The sequence below is a fragment of the Oratosquilla oratoria genome, chromosome 11, assembly GCF_046742065.1.
Source record: "Oratosquilla oratoria isolate Oo_2021 chromosome 11, ASM4674206v1, whole genome shotgun sequence".
Classification (NCBI taxonomy): domain Eukaryota; kingdom Metazoa; phylum Arthropoda; class Malacostraca; order Stomatopoda; family Squillidae; genus Oratosquilla; species Oratosquilla oratoria.
The window spans coordinates 29,458,801-29,480,420 of record NC_134787.1 but is presented as its reverse complement, the minus strand read 5'-3'; the positions used below and the strand labels follow the sequence as shown (position 1 = coordinate 29,480,420).

Genomic DNA, 21,620 nt, shown 5'->3' with positions numbered 1-21,620 from the left:
GAGATGAGAAAAAATCCCTTTGGGCTGCATCAAAATACCATTCACACATACTCCCTTATCCCCCATCCCCTCCCTTCCATGCATTACAATCCATACACAACCATTCTCCACTCACCCCTATCTTCTGTCTTCTCCCTTTCTCCCTCAACAGACATTCCCCTCTTTCCCAATGCTCCTTTTATCCCATCCATTTATATCACCCATGGTTGCCCCCTAATGTTCTCTCATTTCACCTCTGCCTTCCACACCTCTTTTACTAATATTTCTTCACTCATTCTTTCTGTGTGTCAAAACCATCCCAGTACTCTTTCATCAACTCTATCTCCCAACTCCCTTTCCACCACTGCTCTCCTCACCTCTTTTCTCACTCTATCCAGCCTAGTACCCCTACCATACTTCTCAAACTTTTAATCTTAAACACATTTAAACTCTCTTCCTCTCTTATGTTCCATGTGCATTGTAGTTTATGGCATTAGAGAAAAACACAATGTACATAAATATCAAAGAGAAAAAGATGAGAAAGAAATTGCTAAAGCAATTCTGAAGGAGATACAAAATTAGGGACAGGATATAGACAAAGAAATTGAGGAAGTGTATAGAATGAGAAAATACTCTAAAGAAAAACCATACAGGCCACTAAAAATCAAACTAAGGTCTCAAATGTTAGCACTAGTATCTAAAACAACAAAGCTAGCAAATAGTGAAAATTACAAAAATGTATGGATAAAAAAAGAAATGAGCGATGTGGAAAAGAGAAAGGAAAGTCACTTAGAAGTGAAGCTAAAAAAAAAGGAGACTGAAAAGAATGAGTTTTTTTGGAGAGTGCTGGATCTGAGGCTGAGAAAATGGTTTATATAAAAAAAGGAAATGTAATAGAAAAGGACAAGAAATGAAAAAATTGAAAATAGCCTATACCAACATAAATGGCATGATTTCAGGACTGAATTAATTAAATGACTATCTGGCATTGGAAAAACCAGACATAATGGGAATTGTGGAAATTAAAAAGTCCTCTACCATGAAACACTGTGGGACAAGGCCTATACAACCATTGGATGAAAAATATTAAGGAGAAACAGGGTGGAGGAGTCATGTTTTTGACTAAGAAGGGCTTAAGGTCAGATATCAACAGATATACCATTCACTAAAAATCATCGAAAAAGTACTTTTTAAAAGCATACAAATAAAGTTTTTACCTATTACAGAAGAATTTATTCAGAAAATTCACTTTTAATTGCGCCTCGCATACCACTTTTCCGAAGTCTAGATATTCAGAATAACAATATTGTTTGTTTGGCAACTGTGACGTCACGAACGCGGAATTCCCCGAACCTTTCCCGAAGCGCACGGGCGGAATGTTTCGAATAGCAGACGACGCAATGAAATGAAGACAAAACTGTTTTTTGCCAAATTTGATAAGATGTAGATGGTGGAATTATATAGAATACTGTCAGTATGTTTTTTTTTTATGTACATTAAACTGTAAATACAAAAAGTTATGGAAGTCTTGATATCTGACCTATAAAGGAAGAGAAATGGAACATATTAAAAGAAATTTATGATGAGGGAATAAACAAATACTCGTATGTACCAAAACAGAAGCAAGAAAGGGTGTACATTAAGTGCTGGTACAACAAAAAATGTAGTAAGGCGAAAGAAAGAAGAGACAAAACTTGGAAAACATGGAAAAAAAAATGAGTAAGTGGCAGACATATATCAAACTAAGAAATGAGTATGAAAAAATATGGAGAAATGAAAAGAGAAACTATGAAAAGGACATAATAAAAAAGTGCAAGGAACAACCTAAACTATTTTACAGGTATGTGAATGGTAAATTAAAAGGAAAACAAGAAATAGACTGCACCAAGGGAATAATGAATATATATAAGATGTAGAAATGGCTGAAATTATAAATAGACATTTTAAATCTGTATTCACAATTGAAAGTTCACAAAACTGGGAGGAAATACAGAAAGATCCCTCCCAATGAAAGAAATAACTGTGATACAGAAGGAAATCAGAGACCAAATAAAACACATTGATGTCAGAAAATCACATGGTCCAAACATTTCATATCTGTATTCACAATTGAAAGTTCACAAAACTGGGAAGAAATACAGAAAGATCCCTCCCAATGGAAGAAATAACTGTGATACAGAAGGAAATCAGAGACCAAATAAAACACATTGATGTCAGAAAATCACATGGTCCAGATGGAATTGTAAACTGGATATTGAAAAGAATGCATAGGTGAATTGATGGACAAAATATACAAGATAAGTGATTACTCACCCAAAGAAGGAAAGGTACTACAGGACTGGAAAAATGCAAATATTGTATCTATATATAAAGGAGGGGACAAGGAAAATCCAACTAACTATAGACCAGTCTCCCTTACAAGCACAATAGCAAAAATATGTGAAAAAGTTATCAAAAGTAGATGGGTTAAATATCTGGAAGAAAAAATATACTGAATCCAACACAATTTGGATTTAGACAAGGAAGATCATGTGCCACAAACTTGATTTGCTTCCATTCAAGAACAATAGAAATGATATAAGAAGGGGATGAATGGGTGGATTGTGCTTTCCTAGATCTACAAAAAGCATTTGATAAAGTACTGCACAAAAAGCTATTAAGAAAAATGGAATCAATAGGTGGTATTAAAGGAAGGTTATGGGAATGGATGGGAGATTTCTTTACTGGGAGAAAAATGAAGGTAGTACTTAGAGACAAATACTCGACCTGGGAAGTAATGATAAATGGTGTCCTGCAAGGTTCTGTATTGGGTCTGATTATGTTTGCCATATATATAAATGACATGGATGAAGGTGTGGAATGTTATATGAACTTCTTTGCAGATGATGCAAAAATACTAAAGTAAGTACAGAGGAAGATTGTGAATCACTACAGGAAAACTTAGACAAAGTCTGGAAATGGAGTCGAAAGTGGGAAGTGAACTTTAACATCAAGAAATGAAGTATAATGGAGTTTGGAAAAAATAAAAATAGAATATCGAGGAAATACAAAATTGGTGAAGTCCAAAAAATGAGGTCGGAAAAGGACTTATGAGTAATTATCAGCAAAGACATGTCACCAGACAAGCATATCAACAAAATAGAGAAACCTTCAATTTACTAAGGTTGATGAAAGGGGCTTTTGACAATTTGGATGAGGAAATGGTAAAGAAAATATTAGTTACATTGATAAGACCAAGATTGGAGTATGCTGTAACACTATGGGCACCCAGTACTAAAAAGAATATAAAGAAATTAGAATACAAAGAGCAAAGACAAAGATGGCACCAACACAATCCAGCTTGACATATGAACAAAGATTGTCCAAATTGGAACTACCAACCCTGGAACAAAGAAGAGAAAGAGATCTAATGACTATTTACAAAACTATGAAAGGAATGAAAGTCCTAGATAGAGATGATTTATTAAAGTGGGACAAGAGAAAAACAAGACATGAAAAGAAACTCAAAAAAAGATAGCTATAGAAGAGATATGAAAAAGAATAGCTTCCCACACAGAGTGGAATAAATTAGATGAGGCAACAGTGTGTGCAAATACTATTCAAGAATTTAACCTCCTCACTCCGGGGCACATCGCATGTATAAATAATACTGTGATGCATGAGGTGAAATGGGTGAGGGATGGGGGAGGTGAGGGAGTATGTATGAAAAATAAATTGATGCAACCTGAAGGGATTTCTCCTCGTCTTCTCCTTTTCTGCATGAGGGGACAGAGTGGGGGGTCGCCGATTTAATAAAGCAGCCTTGCTGTGGATGTGCATTGTCTCGCGACACTGCTTCTGACCCAGGGCAGTGGGCAAGATGCAGGGATGACCCATCATCCAGGAGGTGCCAAGATAAGAGGGAGGGAAGTGGAGTATGTTGGGATGGAATGGGTAGGAGTGTTTTTTATGCATTTGTTTTTTGGCTACATCCCATGTAAGGGGGGAAAATGTCTTTGGTATATGTATGTATTATTAAATTGTTATCATTATCATTACTATTATTAAGATTAGAATTACTAACCCTACCACCACTACTACCCACCACCAGCCATTTGCAGCAATTTTGGGGGGCATCTGGCAACTTCTGGCAACACCAATGGGATCAATTACTGGACAAGTATGGAGATGACCCATTCAACTTGTTGGTTTATGGTAAGTTAACTTTCAGTAATTGTATGATATCAAGAAATTTTGTACTGTGGTAGACTGTATGATAATAGCAGATCCAGGCAATGAATAGAACTGTTGTACTCATTAGTCATCAAAAATCAAGTGAAGATTTTATATTTCATTATTAAATTTTCTATGGATTACTTCATATCATAGAGGGATTTAACAAGAAATCATCCCCAAAAGGTTATGATGGTGATGGACATATGTAAGGCATTTAATAAAGTCCAAAGGCATACTGTCAAGGACTAGCCTCTGTATTTGAGTTCATGTATCAAATCTTGGCTGTGATTTGAACAGTTGCTTCAATCCAATAGCTAGTATGATTATTTGCCTGTTAAAGGGATTTTCTTGCTTCACAAAGACAAAGAAAGGGTCAGGTACAAAACTATTTGATTTACATGATATATGTTATAACTTACAATAAGTTGGAGGATATGAACAATGAACAGAGTGTGAGCGAGGGAATCAGAGAGAGCCACGGTGCACATCTCCTCCTTTTCATACAGAACCACATGACACAGTGCCAACGGCAAGTGCTAATTTGTTACATTTGTAAGCCTACCCTATTCCTATCTACCTGGCTTCATACAATCCATCCACTTTATTTTTGTGTGAAGTGGTGGAATATGTTAGGGATGAAATGGGTGGGAGTGGTTTTTATGCCTTTGTTTTTTGGCTACCTCCCTTGTAAGGGGGAAAAAACCTTCGGTATATGTATGCATGTATGTATGTATGGTAACCTACTAATTGGTTGAATTTAACATCAATAGTCATTTACATTAAGGATGGAGAGCAATTATGGCTCTTGCTAGGATGTGGCTTATGGTGCCACATCCGCATCTCTTTGTGTCACATCCGTTATGGCACATCAGGGAACATGATACATTATGAACATGATACATGGCACATCATGGAACATGACCTATCCCTCTTCCCCAGATGAAAATGTTTTAAGTCTGTGAAACAAGGCTTGAACATTTTGTATCAAAATGCAACAAGGCGTCGGCTACTACACTTTGTTTTCCCGAGATGTGTTGAACACTTAAATCATATCCCTGTAGTGCTAATGCCCATCTAGCTAATGTGTCATTTTGTGTTTTCCCACCTATGATATACTTCTGGGGGTCGTGATCACTCAGGATGATCACTTCTTTATCTAGAAAAATCTGGATTTTCTTCAAAGCTAATATGAAGCTGAGGGCCTCCCTTTCAATGGTAGAATACTGCCTTTGATAATCCTTAAGGATTTGAGACATGAATGAAATGGGCCTCATGACACCATCCTTTTCCTGAGCAAGCATAGCACCCACTGCTACATGACTGGCATCACAAAAAAGATAAAAAAAATTCTTACTATAATCTGGAGCTATCAAGACAGGACAATCTGAGAGGAGCTTTTTATATTCTTCACTGGCTGCATCAGCACCTTCATTCCACCTGAAACGATTAGAAGAGAGCATGTGGGTTAAAGGAGCAGCTACCTCTGCAAGGTTTGGAAAGTACCTCCAATAGAATCTAAGCATGCCCATGAATCTTCTGATGCCTCACTTTGTCATGGGACCATGAATTCCATGATGGACTTCATGTCCTAGATAGTCAATGGTGCTCCTCTCAGAGGCACTCTTCTTCAGGTTCACAGTAAACTGGGCTTGTTTTAATCTGTCAAGTAAAGCCTTCAACCTGTGCATGTGATCACTCCATGTATCTGAGAACACAACTATGTTATCTGAGTATGCTCTAACACCTGGCAATCCCTTGACTAGCTAATTTACAAGGCACTGAAAGGATGTCCCACTATTCTTCATTGGAAATGGGGTCACTTTGTGTTAAAAGTGCCCATGTGAGGTAACAAAAGCAGATATCTCAGCTCTGCTTGTAAGAGGGATCTGATGGTATCCCTTCATTAAGTCCAATTTTGACAGGTACTTTGGAGCAGTGACTTCCTCAATGAGGTCATCTATCCTGGGGAGAAGGTAAGAGTCTGCCTTTATGACAGTATTCACCTTCCTGTAATCAACACAGTCTCCACTCACCTCCAGGCATAGGTACCAGCACAGCCGCTGAAGTCCAAAGACTAGTACTAGGTTCCACTAATCCTTGACCCAATAAGCTGCTTCATTTCCTTCTCCATGATCCTCTTCTTCTGGGGTGACAATCTGTAAGGGGTCTGCCTCACTGGCTTGGTTCCATCTTCTAAGATGATGTCATGTGATATTGCTTGTGTGATAGTGGGGCATGATGAAAACATAGTGGCATTCTTGCAAAGGAGCGCTCTGACTTCTTCATGCATCTCTCCCTCAAGTGATGACAGAAATCCCTCTAATGCCTCACTTATGTGTGACATGTCCAAATCATAAAATAAATTAAGATCCCCAATATCTGAATCAAAGTTCCCATCAGTTTGTCCTGTTTAAATCATACCAACTGCTTCACTTCTATGATCCCATTGAATTCTTTTAATAGATTTATGAGTGCTTGTTGCACACCTAATCTCTTCACCGGGTTCCTAATCATATATGTATTTCCACCCTTTTTCTCCAACAACTTGAACGGTCCTTCATACTTCTGATGTAATAGGGTTTTCTGAGGAGACAATAATAGGACATAATCCCCAATATTTAGCTACCCTCTAATTGCCTTCCTATCATAATAACCCTTGTAATTTTTTGGGGCTCTTCAAGATTCCTTTTTGCTATCTGCCTAATCTTCCTCAACTTCTCGAAATTAGTACCTACAAACTTTGTGTAAAGGGTATTTTCTTCTGCACTTTTCAACAACATAAATCATACAGGGATGCAAGGGTTTCTTGTGGGGTTCTACTGAACATCAAGTAAAAAAGGAGAAAATCCTAGACCCTCATGTACAGTTATTCTAGTGGCATATAACAGCAAGTCTATGCCTTCATCCCAATCCTTCTCAAACTCTAACACAAATGCTCTGATCATGCATTTTAAAGTTCTGTGGAACCTCTCAAGACTCCCTTGACTTTGGGGGTGATATGCTGACACAATCACATGCTTTATATTGAAGCTTTCCAGGGGCCCTTTGAATATTACACTTAAAAAGTTAGTGCCTCTGTCACTTTGCACTTCCCGAGCAGGGCTGTGGAGTTGGAACACAAAACCTTCGACTCCGACTTCGACTCCGACTCCTCTTTATGTAATTAACTGATTATGGCCTACATATTTTATAAAGCCTATACAACACACATATGCTCCAATCTTGAGTAGACTTGTATCATTATAATTGGTTTATATCAAAGAATAAAGATATATGTTGTAGTGTGGCTTTCCTGTGTTTGACCTCTTCATTAATACTTTATAACTGAAGTAGAGACAAAATTTTTGAAAGGATATTGAAGAAAATTCAGTAAAAAAAAGATTCTATGATGTAAGACATTTGGCATAATATATATCTTTGCAAACAAATGATAAGTACATTTCAAAAATAAAAATACTGTACTTGATAACAAACGTTGAAATATAACCTTTGTAAAGGATATACAAACCTAATAATAAAAAAATATATAATCTAAGATTTTTTTTTTTACATATATAGTTTTGCAAATACAAAAAAAAAAAAAAAAAAAATGAAAATACTTTATAAAAGAAGTTTAGGCTATTTTAACTGGAGTCAGAGTCAGTATATTTTTACCGACTCAGACTCCAGTGACACCGTAATTGCTTCTGACTCCATCTCCGACTCCATGACTCTGACTTCGACCCCACAGCCCTGTTCCCGAGGCATACCCATCTTACTCAAATATTCCATTTCTCTTCTACTGTTGTATCTTCTTTGTGTATTCTTTCCCAGTTTTCATTTTGGAAGAATTCTCTTATTTTATCAAAATTTGTTTTTTCGTACATCAATCTTCCTTTTTATATATTGTTCATTTCTTTTCATGTATTTTTTCTCATTTAGTTCTAGTTCTATCAATATGTGGTCACTTTTGCTTATTGGTGCCTGGTATTCTATCTTTTCCACTATTTTAGGTTCTGATGTGATTATTAGGTCTAGTCTCGATGGTTCTTCTTCATTTCTATACCTAGTGTTCTCTTGGATCCATTGTGTCATTGTGTGGTCAATAATCATCTCAAGTAGAACATTTCCCCATGAGTCTTCTCCACCCTTTACGGGGGGGGGGGGGGTTGTGTCCCCCCCACCCTCTTTAAATCCCTGGAAAATATTCTCATCACCTTCTACTGTATTGCTCTTATCTATACTTCTAATCTTTACATTTTTGTTGATTCCGTCCTCTCCAAAGTCATCGTCTTCAGTTCGTCTCTTGTTTACATTTCTCCTAGCTTCCTGGACCATGTCATTCTCTTCCTCATTTCCTTCCATTTCCCTCAATATCCCTTCCCTTCTTCTTCCCTATCACTTCCCCACTATTCCACGAGCACTCCCCTTCCCTATAAATACAAAAAGGCACTTCCTGGATGTTGAGATCCACGTAGTTTTTCCTTTTTCTTTGGAACACCAATTCTCGCCGTCCATTCGGTGAAAGGGTGTGTGTGTGTATTTACCTAGTTGTATTTACCTAGTTGTATTTTGCGGGAAGGGGAGCTATGCTCGTGATGTCCCGCCTTTGTATCTTGCAGTGTCTAGTTTGTTTTTAAACTCATGAATGGTTTTTGCGCATACTATTCCATTGTCCAGTTTGTTCCAAGTGTCCAAAACTCTATGAGGAAAACTGTTTTTCTTCAGTTCTCTTCTATAGCTATGTTTTTTTATTTTCTTTCCATGTCCTCTTGTGTTTCTTTTGTCCCAGTTAAGTAAGTTGTTGTTGTTGTCGTTCCCTAGACTGTCTGTCCGAGCAGTCCCGTCTCCCCAAGGAATGCCACAGCCAAAACTGGGTTTTCCCACAAATCCTTTATAGAGTGTATGTTGTGTTGTTTGCGTGCATGATTGTGTATAATGCAGTCTTCCATTATGTGTTGTATGGTATGGGGTGAAGTGTTACATCCTGGGCAGCTGTTCACAACACGGTCGTCCAGCCTCTTCTGGTAGCTTAGAAGTGCTGGGTGGTGACCGCATCGCAGTCTGGCCAAGTGGACTCTGTCCTTACGTGGGAGAGAGGATTCAGAAGGGTGGATATCAGGGGGTCTGGCATGCAGCAGTGTGTTGTCTTTCAGTGTGTTAATGGAGCGGTGAGTGATATGATTATGAATATGTTTCCGGAGGCTGGTATTTGGTGGTTGTGGAGGAAGAGAAGAGAGTATCTGTGTGTAATAAAGGTCTTTGGGTGTAGTTTTAATGTTTCTTGGTGTGTGTGGGTGTTCTGCTATGTAGTGTAGCGGGTGTGATGTGTTTGTGGTGGCTGCAGCAAGTGTTTGTGTGCCTCTCATGTCGAGGTGGTCCTTGACTTTGAGGACTTTTGTTTCATGGTGTAAATGGTCTGTAGGTGATGTATTTGTGCAGCCTGTAATTGTTTTTAGGGCTTTGTTTTGTATGATTTGAAGGGTGTTGTGGTGTGTCTCACTGAGATTAGGAGCCCATGCAGGACTCGCATAATTCATCACTGAGCGTATGCATTGTTTGTATATTGTTGTATTAGTTTCTTTGTTTTGTCCAAATGTTGTTCCAGTGATTGACTTAAGTGCGTTAAGTCTAGGTGTGCATTTGTTTTTTATGTTTGTGAGGTGTTGTTTGAAAGACATGGATGTATCGTATGTTACACCAAGAATTTTCGGTGTGTTTGTGTGTGGTATTAGAGTGTTGTTGATGTAGAGATGAGGTATGTATTTGTGTTCTTTTGTCCAGTTGGTGAGAAGTGTTGCTGTAGATTTGGTTGGAGCTATTTTGAGTCTGTTTGTGATGAACCATGTGTTGAGTGTGTCAAGGTAAGGCTGGATTATTTCTGCAGCTTTGTCTGTGTTACGATGTGTGCATGTGATTGTTATGTCGTCTGCGTAGGAAGAGATTTGTATTTCTGAGGTGTCTGGCGTGGGTAAGTCATGCATGTATAGATTAAATAATGTGGGGGATAGAACTGAGCCCTGTGGTACTCCGTTCTTAATGTTTCTGATGTGCGATGATTGGCCATTATATGACACATGAGCATTCCTGCCTGCCAGATAATTGGCCAGCCATCTTTTGGTGTTATTGTGCATGTCTGTGTTATATATTTTATTTGTTAGGTTGTGGCGGGGGATAGCATCAAAAGCTTTACTAATGTCCAATGTTATAAGAAGTGTTCTGTGGTGGGGCCTATCTGAATTGATGCCATCTAAAATTCTTTGTGTGAGGTTTGTCAGAAGAGTGTTTGTGGAGTGTAGTGGCCTAAAACCGTGTTGTGAGTCAGCAAGGGGAATATATGGTGTGACAAGTTTAAGTATTAGGCGTTCAATGACTTTAGAGGGGGTGCAGAGAAGTGTGATTGGGCGGTGCGATGTTGGGATTGTTGGGTCTTTGTTCGGTTTTGGAATGGTGATTATTTTACCATGCTTCCAGATGTCGGGTATTGTGTTGTGTGAATAGCTGTAGTTTGCAATGTTTGTGAGTGCGTGTATACCTTGTGGTCCAATGTGTTTTAGGTGGATGTTGCTTATGTTATCAGGGCCACAGGCAGATGAGTGCTTGAGACTATGCAATATGAGTTTTGTCTGACTGTCTATGAAGGGTGTATAGTCTGAGTCTGTGGGAAAGTCTTTCTTACGTCGAATGGTGCGTCGGTCGTCAGGGTGAGATGTAAGATGGCTCGTCTGTGCAAAATGACGTATGAGTGCGTTTGCTTGTTGTCTGTTTGAGGGTAGATTATCTGTTGTTGTGATTATTGCTGCGTGAGAGCGTGTAGTGTTAGTGTTGGATAGTGTGATGCTGTTGAGTGTTTTGTACAATTTGCTGGTGTTTGTTTTGTGATCAAGTGTATTGATAAAGTTTTGCCAATTTTGTGTTTTTTGTTCATGTATTTTATTGGCAATCACAGTGTTTAGTGTTTGTATTTGGTCTGCTATGTTTTGAGGGATAGGTGTGGGGGTATCGTGTTTAAGTGTGTCACGTTGTCTGATGAGGCCTTGGATTTCTGGTGTGAAGTTGGGGTTGTGTGATTTTCTGTTGCCTCTAGGGATGTATCTCTTGTCTGCGTTTTGTATGATTGTATTAAAAGCGTGCACAGCATTGTTTATGTTTGTGATTGGTGTACTGTTAAGTGTTTCAAAATGTTGTTCCGTCTCTTCATTAAAGGCTTCCCAGTTAGCTCTCTTGTAATTGGTGTAAGTGTGTCTGTGGCCAGCTGGGGTGCATCTTGTTTTGGTGGTGACGATGATTGGAAGGTGGTCAGAACCAAGGGCTCCGACCACTCTCCATGATGTTGTTGGGGTTAGGCAGGGGGAGCAAAAGGTGATATCAGGAGAGGAGGGAGTGTAGAGGGCTTGGTATGGGATATGTGTATGATTATGTGTGTTGTTCATGATAGTCAATGAGTCGAATTGAGTCTGTATATCAAGCCCTCTGTCTGTGTCAGGGTTGTCGACAAACCAGGCAGACGACTTGGCGTTGAAGTCACCACCCATGATCAGGTTGGGGATTGAGGTTAGTTGGCTGAGTTGAGGTCTGAAGGTGTTTGGAACTGTGGGGGATGATTGGGGGGGAATGTACATGTTAACTATTGTTAGTGTTGAATTGTTGCCTGTGCGGATACGAATGGATTGGGTTTCTGTTGTGTTATCTGTGGTAGGGAGGAGAATTTTGGTTGTGGCACTTGTGTCCACAAAACAGATGGAATGGTGGATCAGGGTGATGAGTCCACCGCCATTGCCGTCAGTCCGGTCTTGTCTGATGGTGGTGTAATTATGAAATGATGGTGTTTTGTGTGAGTGTCTTAATTTTGTTTCTTGTAGAATTGCAATGTGTATGTTGTGTTGTTTAAGAAAGTGTTCAAGTTCATGTTTTTTAGTGTTTATACCGTCAATGTTGTGTTGTAATATGTTGATGTTGTGTGTTTTGTATGTGTTGTATGTTGCCGTTTGGGGTGGAGGTTGGGGTGGTAGTGGGGAAGGTGTAGGATCTGGGTCAGAGGGGGGGAAAGGAGAGATCGGGGACAAAGGAAGGGGAGTACTAATCGGGGGTAAGGGCAAAGGGAAATTGGGAGTGGGTAAGGGTGTTGGCTGTGGTTGGGGAGGTGGGATTGGGGTTACTGGAGGGCAGGTAGAACATGTCCAAGTGTTTGTGTATTGGTTTGTGTCAGCAAGTGTTGTACAAGTGAGGTGGGCCCAGTTTTTGCACATATTGCACTGAACTGAGCCCTTTGTCTGTCTGCTCGAAGTAATGGGTTTAGAGCATGTTGGGCATGTGTATTTTGTGGTGGGCCCAGGATTGCTCTCTACATCTCCGGCTAAAAGTAGAAGAAGAGGGGTGATCGCCGGAAAATGACCCCTCAGTGCAGAAAAAAACGTAACATTGTGTGTTGGAAAAAAAGGATTGTGGTACTCCCCCAGGTAGGCGTAGCTCCTCCTTGGGGATCGGTGCCATCTGCGTAGAGCTGATGGCCAGGGGTAGTTGCTGCTGTTTGGCCCCCAACTCTTGGGGTTGGGGGGTGGTCCCACGACGTAGACGTTGCAGCTCCAGGACCAGTTAAGTAAGTTCTCACTATCGAGTACCTCTGTGCCTTTCATGATTCTGTAGATGGTCAATAGGTCACCTCTCTCTCTTCTTTGCTCCAGTGTCGGTAACTCCAGTTTAGCCAATCTCTCTTCGTATGATAGGTTTGCAAGTGCAGGTGCCATTTTTGTAGCTGCTCTTTGGATTCTTTCTATTTTCTTTATATTCTTTTTGGTACTGGGGGACCACAATGTCGCTGCATACTCTAATCTAGGCCTTATCAATGTAACCAATATTTTTTTCATCATGTCTTCGTCCAAGTATGTAAACGCCACTTTTATTGATCTTAGCAAGTTGTAAGTCTCCCCGACAATTTTGTTAATCTGTATATCATAGGACAAGTCGTTCGTGATAATTACTCCCAAATCTTTTTCGGATCCTACTTTCTTTACTTCTTTGGTTCCAATTGTATATTTTCCTGATATTCTGTTTTTGCTTTTTCCAAACTCCATTATGCTACACTTCTTAGTATTAAAGTCCACTTCCCATTTCTGACTCCAGTTCCATACCCTATTTAGGTCTTCTTGCAGTGCTTCACAGTCCTCATCAGTTTCTATTTTCCTTAGCAGTTTGGCGTCATCGGCAAAGAAGCTCATGTAGCAGTTCACGTCCTCATCCATGTCATTCATATAGATAGCAAACATTATTGGTGCCAGCACAGATCCTTGCGGTACACCACTGATCACCTCTTTCCAGTCTGAATATTTTTCTCTGAGCACTACTCTCATCTTTCTACCAGTCAGAAAGTCCTCTATCCATTTTAGTAGGTTTCCCTGTATTCCTCCTATGTGTTCCAGTTTTTTTAGTAGTTTTCTGTGTGGTACTTTGTCAAAGGCTTTTTGCAAGTCTAGGAATGCACAATCAGCCCATCCATTTCTTTCTTGCACTATGTCTATTAGTCTTGAGTAAAAGCATATTAAGTTTGTGGAGCATGATCTTCCTTGTCTGAATCCGAATTGTCTTGGGTTTAATATGTCATTGTCTTCCAGATGTTTTACCCATCTATTCTTGATTATTTTCTCACAAATTTTGGCAATGGTGCTTGTTAGTGATACTGGCCTATAGTTGGTGGGTTCTTCTTTGTTTCCTCCTTTGTGTATTGGTACAATGTTAGCGTTTTTCCAGTCCTCGGGTATCTTTCCTTCTTTGAGTGAGCTGTTTATTAAGATGTGTATTTTGTCTGTTAGTTCTTCTTTGCACTCCTTTAGAATCCAATTTGCAATACCGTCCGGGCCATGTGATTTTCTGACATCCAGCCTTGATAAATGTTCTGATATTTCCTTTAGTGATGCTGTAAACTCATTCATGAGGGGAGATTTCTTGTTTTTGTCTATGTCACAATTTGGTATTTTCTCTCTGGTGAAAACAGATTTAAAGTGATTGTTCATGACTTCGGCCATCTCTAAATCTTCTGTGTATTCTATGTTTCCTTGGCATAGTTTCACTAATTCCTGTTTGGTTTTAAGTTTACCATTCACATACCGATAGAATAGTTTGGGTTGCTCTTTGCATTTGTCTATAATATCCTTCTCATGGTTCCTTTTCTCCTCTCTTCTCACATTAACATACTCATTTCTATAGTTAACATAAATTTGCCATTTGCTTTGTTTTTTGTCTTTTCTCCACTTTTTCCAAGCTTTGTCCCTTCTGTCTTTTGCCTCACTGCATCTTTTGTTGAACCAACATTTAATGTACTCTCTCTCTCGCTTTTGTCTTGGTACATGCCTGTTTACCCCTTCATTGTAGTTTTCCATCAATATATTCCATTTCTCTTCCACTGCTGTTTCTTCCCTGTAAAATATTTCCCAGTTTGCATTCCGGAAGAATGTCTTTAGTTTTGTAAAGTCTGTTTTGTTGTACCTCAGTCTTCCTTTCCTATGCTTTTCGTTCCTCTCTATGTCTATTTCTTCCTTTAGTATAGTTTCGATGAGTACATGGTCACTCTTTCCAATTGGTGTCTCATACTGGACTTTATGCACTATTTCAGGCTCTGTTGTAAATATTAGATCTAGTTTCGATGGCTCTTCATTATTTCTGTACCTTGTGTTTTCACGGACCCATTGGGTCATTGTGTACTCCATGGTCATATCTAGCAGTACATTGCCCCACGAGTCATCTCCTCCTTGCACTGTCATGCTGTCCCAACAAATTTCTTTGCAATTGAAGTCCCCCATAACTACCAGATTACCCTTACCCATTAGTATTTCATTGAGTGATTTTCTTGTGTCATCTAGCATTTTTGTATGTTCGATTTCTTTCCAAGCGCTTGTTTTTGGAGGCACATAAGTCACCACAAACTTTCTACTTTTCATATTCTTGCCTTCGACTTTTATCATGATCAATTCAGCATTACCTTTGCCCTCTGCAATTTTTGTCACCTTTAGGTCTTTCTTGGCCAAGAACATGATTCCCCCTCCCTGTTTCTTGTCCCTGTTTTTTATCCAGTAGTTGTATAAACCTTGTCCGATAACAGTGGATGGTATTTCACCTCTTAGTTTAGTCTCTACAATTCCCATTATGTCTGGTTTTGCTTCTAACAGATAATCATTGAGTTCGTTCAGTCCCGAAATTAGTCCGTCAATGTTGGTATAGGCCACTTTTAATTTTCTTCCTTCTCCCTGGTTTCTTCTTCCCTTGTTTTGTTCGTTTTGAAGCGCCATTGTCTTAATCTCAAGTCTATTACTCTCCACTGGAATTCTTTGCATTCTGTCTCCGATCTTTTCAAGTTTTTTTCCTTTGCTTCTTCTCTTAGCGCCCTTTCTTTTTCTAATTCCTCGGTACTCATTTCTCTTTTTATCCATATCTTATTGTATTTTTCACTCTTTGCCAAGTTACCTACTTTTTCAAATATGTCTTCTACTACCACTTGTGACCTTAGTTTTATCTTTAGAGGTCGATTCCTATCCTTAGTATAGCGACCAATTCTGTAAGTCTCTTCTAAGTCTGTGCCTGAATCACTATCTCCCCCCTGAGGTGTCTGAGAAGTATGATAGGGGTTACTAGGCTGGATAGAGTGAGAAATGAGGAGGTGAGAAGGAGAATGGGTGGTAAGGAAGTTGGGAGATAGGGTGGATGAAATAGTATTGGGATGGTTTGGACACATGGAAAGAATGAGTGAAGAAAGACTAGTAAAAGAGGTATGAAAGGCAGATGTGGAGGGAGTGAACATGAGGGGGCAACCTAGGATGAGATGGATGGATGGGGTGAAAGGGGCTTTGGGGAAGAGGGGAATGTCTGTTGAGGAAGGACAGGAGAGAACAGAAGACAGGGGTGAATGGAGAATGGTTGTATATGGATGATGTTTTGATGCATAAGGTGGAATGGGTGGGGGGATGGGGATGTGGTAGTATGTGTGAGAAAAATTTGATGCAGGCCGAAGGGATTTCTCCCCGTCTTCTCCTTTTCTGCATTAGGGGATGGAGAGGGGGGTCGCCGATTTAATGAAGCAGCCTTGCTGTGGATGTGCTGTGTCTTGTGACACCGCCTCTGACCCAGGGCAGTGGATAGGATGCAGGGATGACCCATCATCCAGGAGGTGCTAAGATAAGAGGGAGGGTGGAGTGGAGTGTATTAAGGGATGAAATGGGTGGGAATAGTTTTTATGCCTTTTTCTTATTGGCTACCTCCCTTGTAAGGGGCAAAAACCTTTGGTATATGTATGTATGTATTACTTGAACTGTTTGAATGAGACATATTTCGTTTTTTATTTGAATGCCTATTCTCTTGTAAACAATAAATATGGCAGACGCATTTCTGTTTCTGTGATTGATCATGGTTTGAATTCACTCAGCAACCTAACTTATCTATCCTCCTATTTTCTATCGAGTATTTTGCATGCACCAATTTCTTTATCCAGGGAAGAAGAAAATTGATCCTGGACAGAAGGCTCCCATTTATATGTCATGGATTAGCCTCTGTATTTGAGTTGATGTATTGAATCTTGGCTGTGATTTGAACAGTTCCTTCAATCTAGTAGCTAGTATGTGCCTGTTAAAGGGATTTTCTCACTTCACAAGGACAAAAGAAAGGGTGAGGTACAAAACTAATTATTTAATTTACAATAAAAGCTCTCTGTGAGGGGCACCGTCCTAGCCTTCCAGTGGGGGGAGTTTGTGATGTTAAACCATATCATGATAGAAATATATGTTATAACTTACAATAAATCAGAGGATATGAACAGAGTGTAGGTAAGGGGATCAGAGAGAGCCATGGGCCACATCTCCTTTTCATACAGAACCACATGACACAGTGCCAGTGGTAAATGCCAATTTGTTTCATTTGTAAGCCTATCCTATTCCTATCTGCCTGGCTTCACACAATCTATCCACTTCTCTATTTTTGTGTGAAGAAGGCTTACAAACTTATGAACACTGGCTGACTAATTTTATAGAGAGAAAAAATTTAATTTAGGGCAATGCTAGTTTTCTGCTCTGTTGTTGTTTTGGTGACCCCTGACCTCCCTAGCAAAATGTCCTATTTGTGTACTATTCTGCCACTGGTCCATGGGTATCCTGCAACTAGGGTACTTATATAAGGTACAGCCAAGCTCATGTTCAAATCTTATTTTCTAACTTGATAACCTACTAATTGGTTGAATTTAACATCAATAGATATTTACATTAAGGATGGCAAGCAATTATGGCTCTTTCTAGGATGTGGCTCATGGTGCCACATCCGTGTCTCTTTGTGTTATATCCATTATGGCACATCAGGGAACATGACACATTGCAAACATGATACATAGCACATCATGGAACATGACAATATGCTATCAGGAAAGATAATCGAGGATATCTACAACAATGACAAGAAGTGGCTAACAGATATCTTAGCTGGAAGAGAGTGCATAGTAACCAAAATCAACCAAATATCTGGGACCAGACTATTGTTCATTGGAATTCCCCCAAAGAACAATAATCTCACATTATTCAACTTTTTCACAAGTGATCTCTCCACATGAAATCTAGAAAATACCATCAAAGTGTGTACCATATTATATAGATAACCTGACAATAACCCAGCACAACAACTACAAAACAGCTGGCAAGATCACCTGCACATACTCACACAAACTAGAACAATGGCCAAGACAGAATAAAATGGAAGCCTTCCCTCAGAAATCTACAATTGTTCTCCAAGACTACCATGAAACATCGAAGAGTGAAATTAAATGGTTAGCTCCTTCTTTTGGACAAGAGCCCAAAAATCCTGAGCCTCACATTTGTTACATGACATTCAGCCCATGCATTAAGCACCTGGTATAGTTCCTCACAGACACAGAAAACACACACCTTACAAACTATACAAAATATGAGAAGGAGAGGAGCCCACTCTAGGAAGTATGTAGCCATGGCCTAAGCCATCACCTTTGCCCTATGTACTTGGACTGGGTATATAAGTCTGCTGGGAATTGGAGAGAAGTATAGGATATGAATCCATAACCAAGCAAATGTGAGACTAGCATGCTTCCAGTTATGCCACCAACACACATACTAAACATGGTATTAACAATAATAACAGGATGCACTAAAACCACTCCAGTACATTTACATAGAAATTAAAATCTTCCCTTTAAAACATTGGTTCCCTAAGTGGGTGGCACTGCCCAAGGGTGGGATAGGGGTAGCGGTGAGACAAAGAGGGTGGGGGGATAGGATGGGAATAGGATTTTTTTTCCAAAAGTGTAGGACAAATATATGTCATAACCATTAAGGTAAAGGAACATATGCAGTTTATAGAGGATAAAACGTACATATGAATTATAAATGAATATATAGCTTTTAATCTAGTCTGAAGCTGGAAAAAGTGTGCACATGTATCTATGGGGGGGACTAGGAATCAACCTGGAAGCCAATGGGAACAGTACATGGAAATAATAGGCATGCAGTTCTCTGTATGAGCCCTCAATCATACCCATTCTTCCCATAACATAACATAACAACACAAGTACAACCTTAGAAATGTAAATAAAAATAAACCAGCAGCATAAAACTGGTTCCACACGTCTCTCTTCTGGTTTTTCCAGTCGGTTCATGATATTTGGGTTGCTGACCCTGTTGTATGTATCTGTAGTGTTTGGTCCTTATATATTTTCATTCCTTTTACCAGGCACAACTATTGTGACATATATTGTATTCTGGACTGTAGCAAGCATCTATATATTTATGGATGTCACCAACAAACCAGCCTGCCTGCGTCGCTACAAAATTCAACCAGGAATGAATGAACCTGTGGAAACCTGGAGGCTTATCAAAGTAAGCATAATTTCTATTTGTTAGTTTTTGTTACAATTTAACAGTTAAAAATGATTATGGAGGTTGTCAGGGATGAAACATGATGAAAGGTGAAGAGGATCAACTTAATCAGCCAGCTCACTTTCCACCCCTTTTCTTCACCTCCCCTCTATATTTCTCAGGCTATGCATCCTTGTAACCCCTACCATACTTCTTAAACACTTTATCTCAAACATGTTTAGGCTATTTCATAAAATTCCAAGTCTCTGCTCTATAGAGCTCAAGGGCACAATCATTCCTTTGCACATCCTTCTTATTGTGTTCATCCCCAGATTCCTATTTCTCGTAACTTTTTATATTTCCCCTGGATATTTTCTTGATTCCCATACTCATGCTGGTGGTATAATTGGAAGCATGTTGGTCTTACATTCACTTAGTTGTGGACTTGAATCCTGCACTCTATGATTCCCAGCTGAAACAGTTACCTGCCCCAACAGTCCAAGTACATAGAGCAAAGATGATAGCTTTGGCTGCAGCTATGCTCCTCTTGGGTAGGTTCCTCATTACCACCTTACTCACAAATTGACCTGTGCCTCCATTCCATTCCTTGCTATAAGTAGAGCTGTCCATTCCCACCAGTCATTCACATTTTAACACTTCACCTCCATTCCACTGCCACCTTCATCCCTTCTACATCTCAACACTTTACTTTTGCCAACATTTACTTTGAACTTCCCTCTCCCCTATACCATCCCAATCTCTGCCACCAACTACTTCAATCTATTCTCTGATTCTGCTATGAGGACATTGTCATCTATAAACAGCAACTGGGTCATCTCCCAGTTCCCTCCACTCTCTCTGGCTCTAAACCCCTTCCTAGCACCCTTGTCTCCACTTCTGTCACCATCCCACCTATATGCACACGGAACAACCATGGTAACATAACACAACCCTGGCACAGGCCCATCTTCACCTCATACCACAAACTCTTCATTCCCAACCCTTGTGCAAGCCGAACTATGTCCTTAAAAACCTTTGATCACATCTGCAACACATTCCTTTCCCCTCTATCAACCCTATCATACACTTTCTCTAATTACATAAAAGCCCTAAAGCCTTTTCCATAAACTTTTCACTATATCAAATGTTATTGATACAACCTCTTCCTCTGCCAATCACACCATTTTTCCTCACCTACTCCTTCTGTTCCCCTCCTAATCCTCTCATGTAACATCCATATACCTTACCAACTACACTTCACTTAGTGATCCCTCTGAAAACAATATTCATATATGCCCCCTTTCCTATGTATAGTGGAACAAAACATGCACTCCTCCAGTGCACAGAAACACTACCCTCTCACCTAGGCCCACATTAAACAATCAGTAGCTTTTCCACTGTACTAATCCTTGTATCAACATATTTGCAAATCAACACTAGGAGAAAATGTTCTTGGTAATGTTCTTTCCACTAACAAAAACCAAGTAAGGAGTTTAAATGTTGAACTGAAATTCAGCACCAGTGACCACAATATCCTCACATTCAACATCAATTACAACATTGATCTACAAAATAACACCTTCGAAAAGGTACCAAACTTCCAGCGAGCAGACTTTAAAAAATGGAGAGATACACCCACTCCTCGTTTAACGGCCTACTCAGTTAACGACAACTCGAAGTAACGACGGGCTTTATGACAGACCAATATTCGTTTAACGCAAATCTCCCGAAGTTACGACGTCGTGTACGATAATTAAGTTGGCTGAGGCAAATTTGTATGATGTTATAAATGAACTTGTACGGTGGATATTAGCTGTGAGGTAAAGTGTTCTGAAGCTTAGGTCTACATTACCATCCTGCAAGCTGCAAAAACTACCTGGGGTACAATATATACCCGTAGTGGTATATTTTTAGTTTCGACCAAGGGCGCAATATAGCAATAGAAAATTAATTCTTAATTTTGTAAATTATAATGTATCAACGTAATATGCAATTTTGTGAGCGGAAATAAAAGAGAAGGTGCTAAAACAAATTTCGTAAGTAACGAAGTCATGTCGGACGAATGGTAATGTTTGTTATGATAGATGCCGATGTCGAAGAAATGAAAGGATGATAAATTCGTCTAACCTAAACTAAACTAACCTAACCTGTGTTTGATAAATCATTACCTGCAAATTAAATGTCATCCGGCTCGTCCTCGTTGTCGTCGTCATGAGAGACGTTGGCAGACGACAAGATGGCGCCCTAATCCTATGCTACCGACTTTGTTCATTAGCATATTTTCTTGTAGCATGGTATTTTTTACTTTCATTTCCGCCCACAAAATTGCATATTACGTTGATACATTTTAATTTACAAAATTAATAATTAATTTTCTATTGCTATATTGCGCCCATGGTCAAAACTAAAAAAATACCCCGGTTTTCAATATGGAATGTCAGCATATGCGGATTTGGTCATATTCGGTAATTTCAGCAACCTAACCACCGTAAATAAACAGTAAATAAAGCTTTAATGTATTGTATAAAAGAGGGAAAATACACGAAAATAAAGATACATGTATTGCTGGACATTGTACATACAGTACATGTA

The 21,620-nt window shown here is 39.4% G+C and overlaps 1 protein-coding gene across 4 annotated transcripts in view; it reads left to right on the top strand.

Moving 5' to 3' along the window:
• Window positions 1-21,620, top strand: part of LOC143029704 (fatty acid hydroxylase domain-containing protein 2-like) — an 85,545-nt gene that overhangs the window by 21,365 nt on the left and 42,560 nt on the right. For all 4 annotated transcript variants that reach the window (XM_076192550.1, XM_076192551.1, XM_076192552.1 and 1 more), the window contains exons 3-4: window positions 4,070-4,173; window positions 18,904-19,049. In XM_076192550.1, coding sequence (XP_076048665.1) covers window positions 4,070-4,173; window positions 18,904-19,049 — 250 coding nt within the window. The remainder of the gene's footprint in view (window positions 1-4,069; window positions 4,174-18,903; window positions 19,050-21,620) is intronic.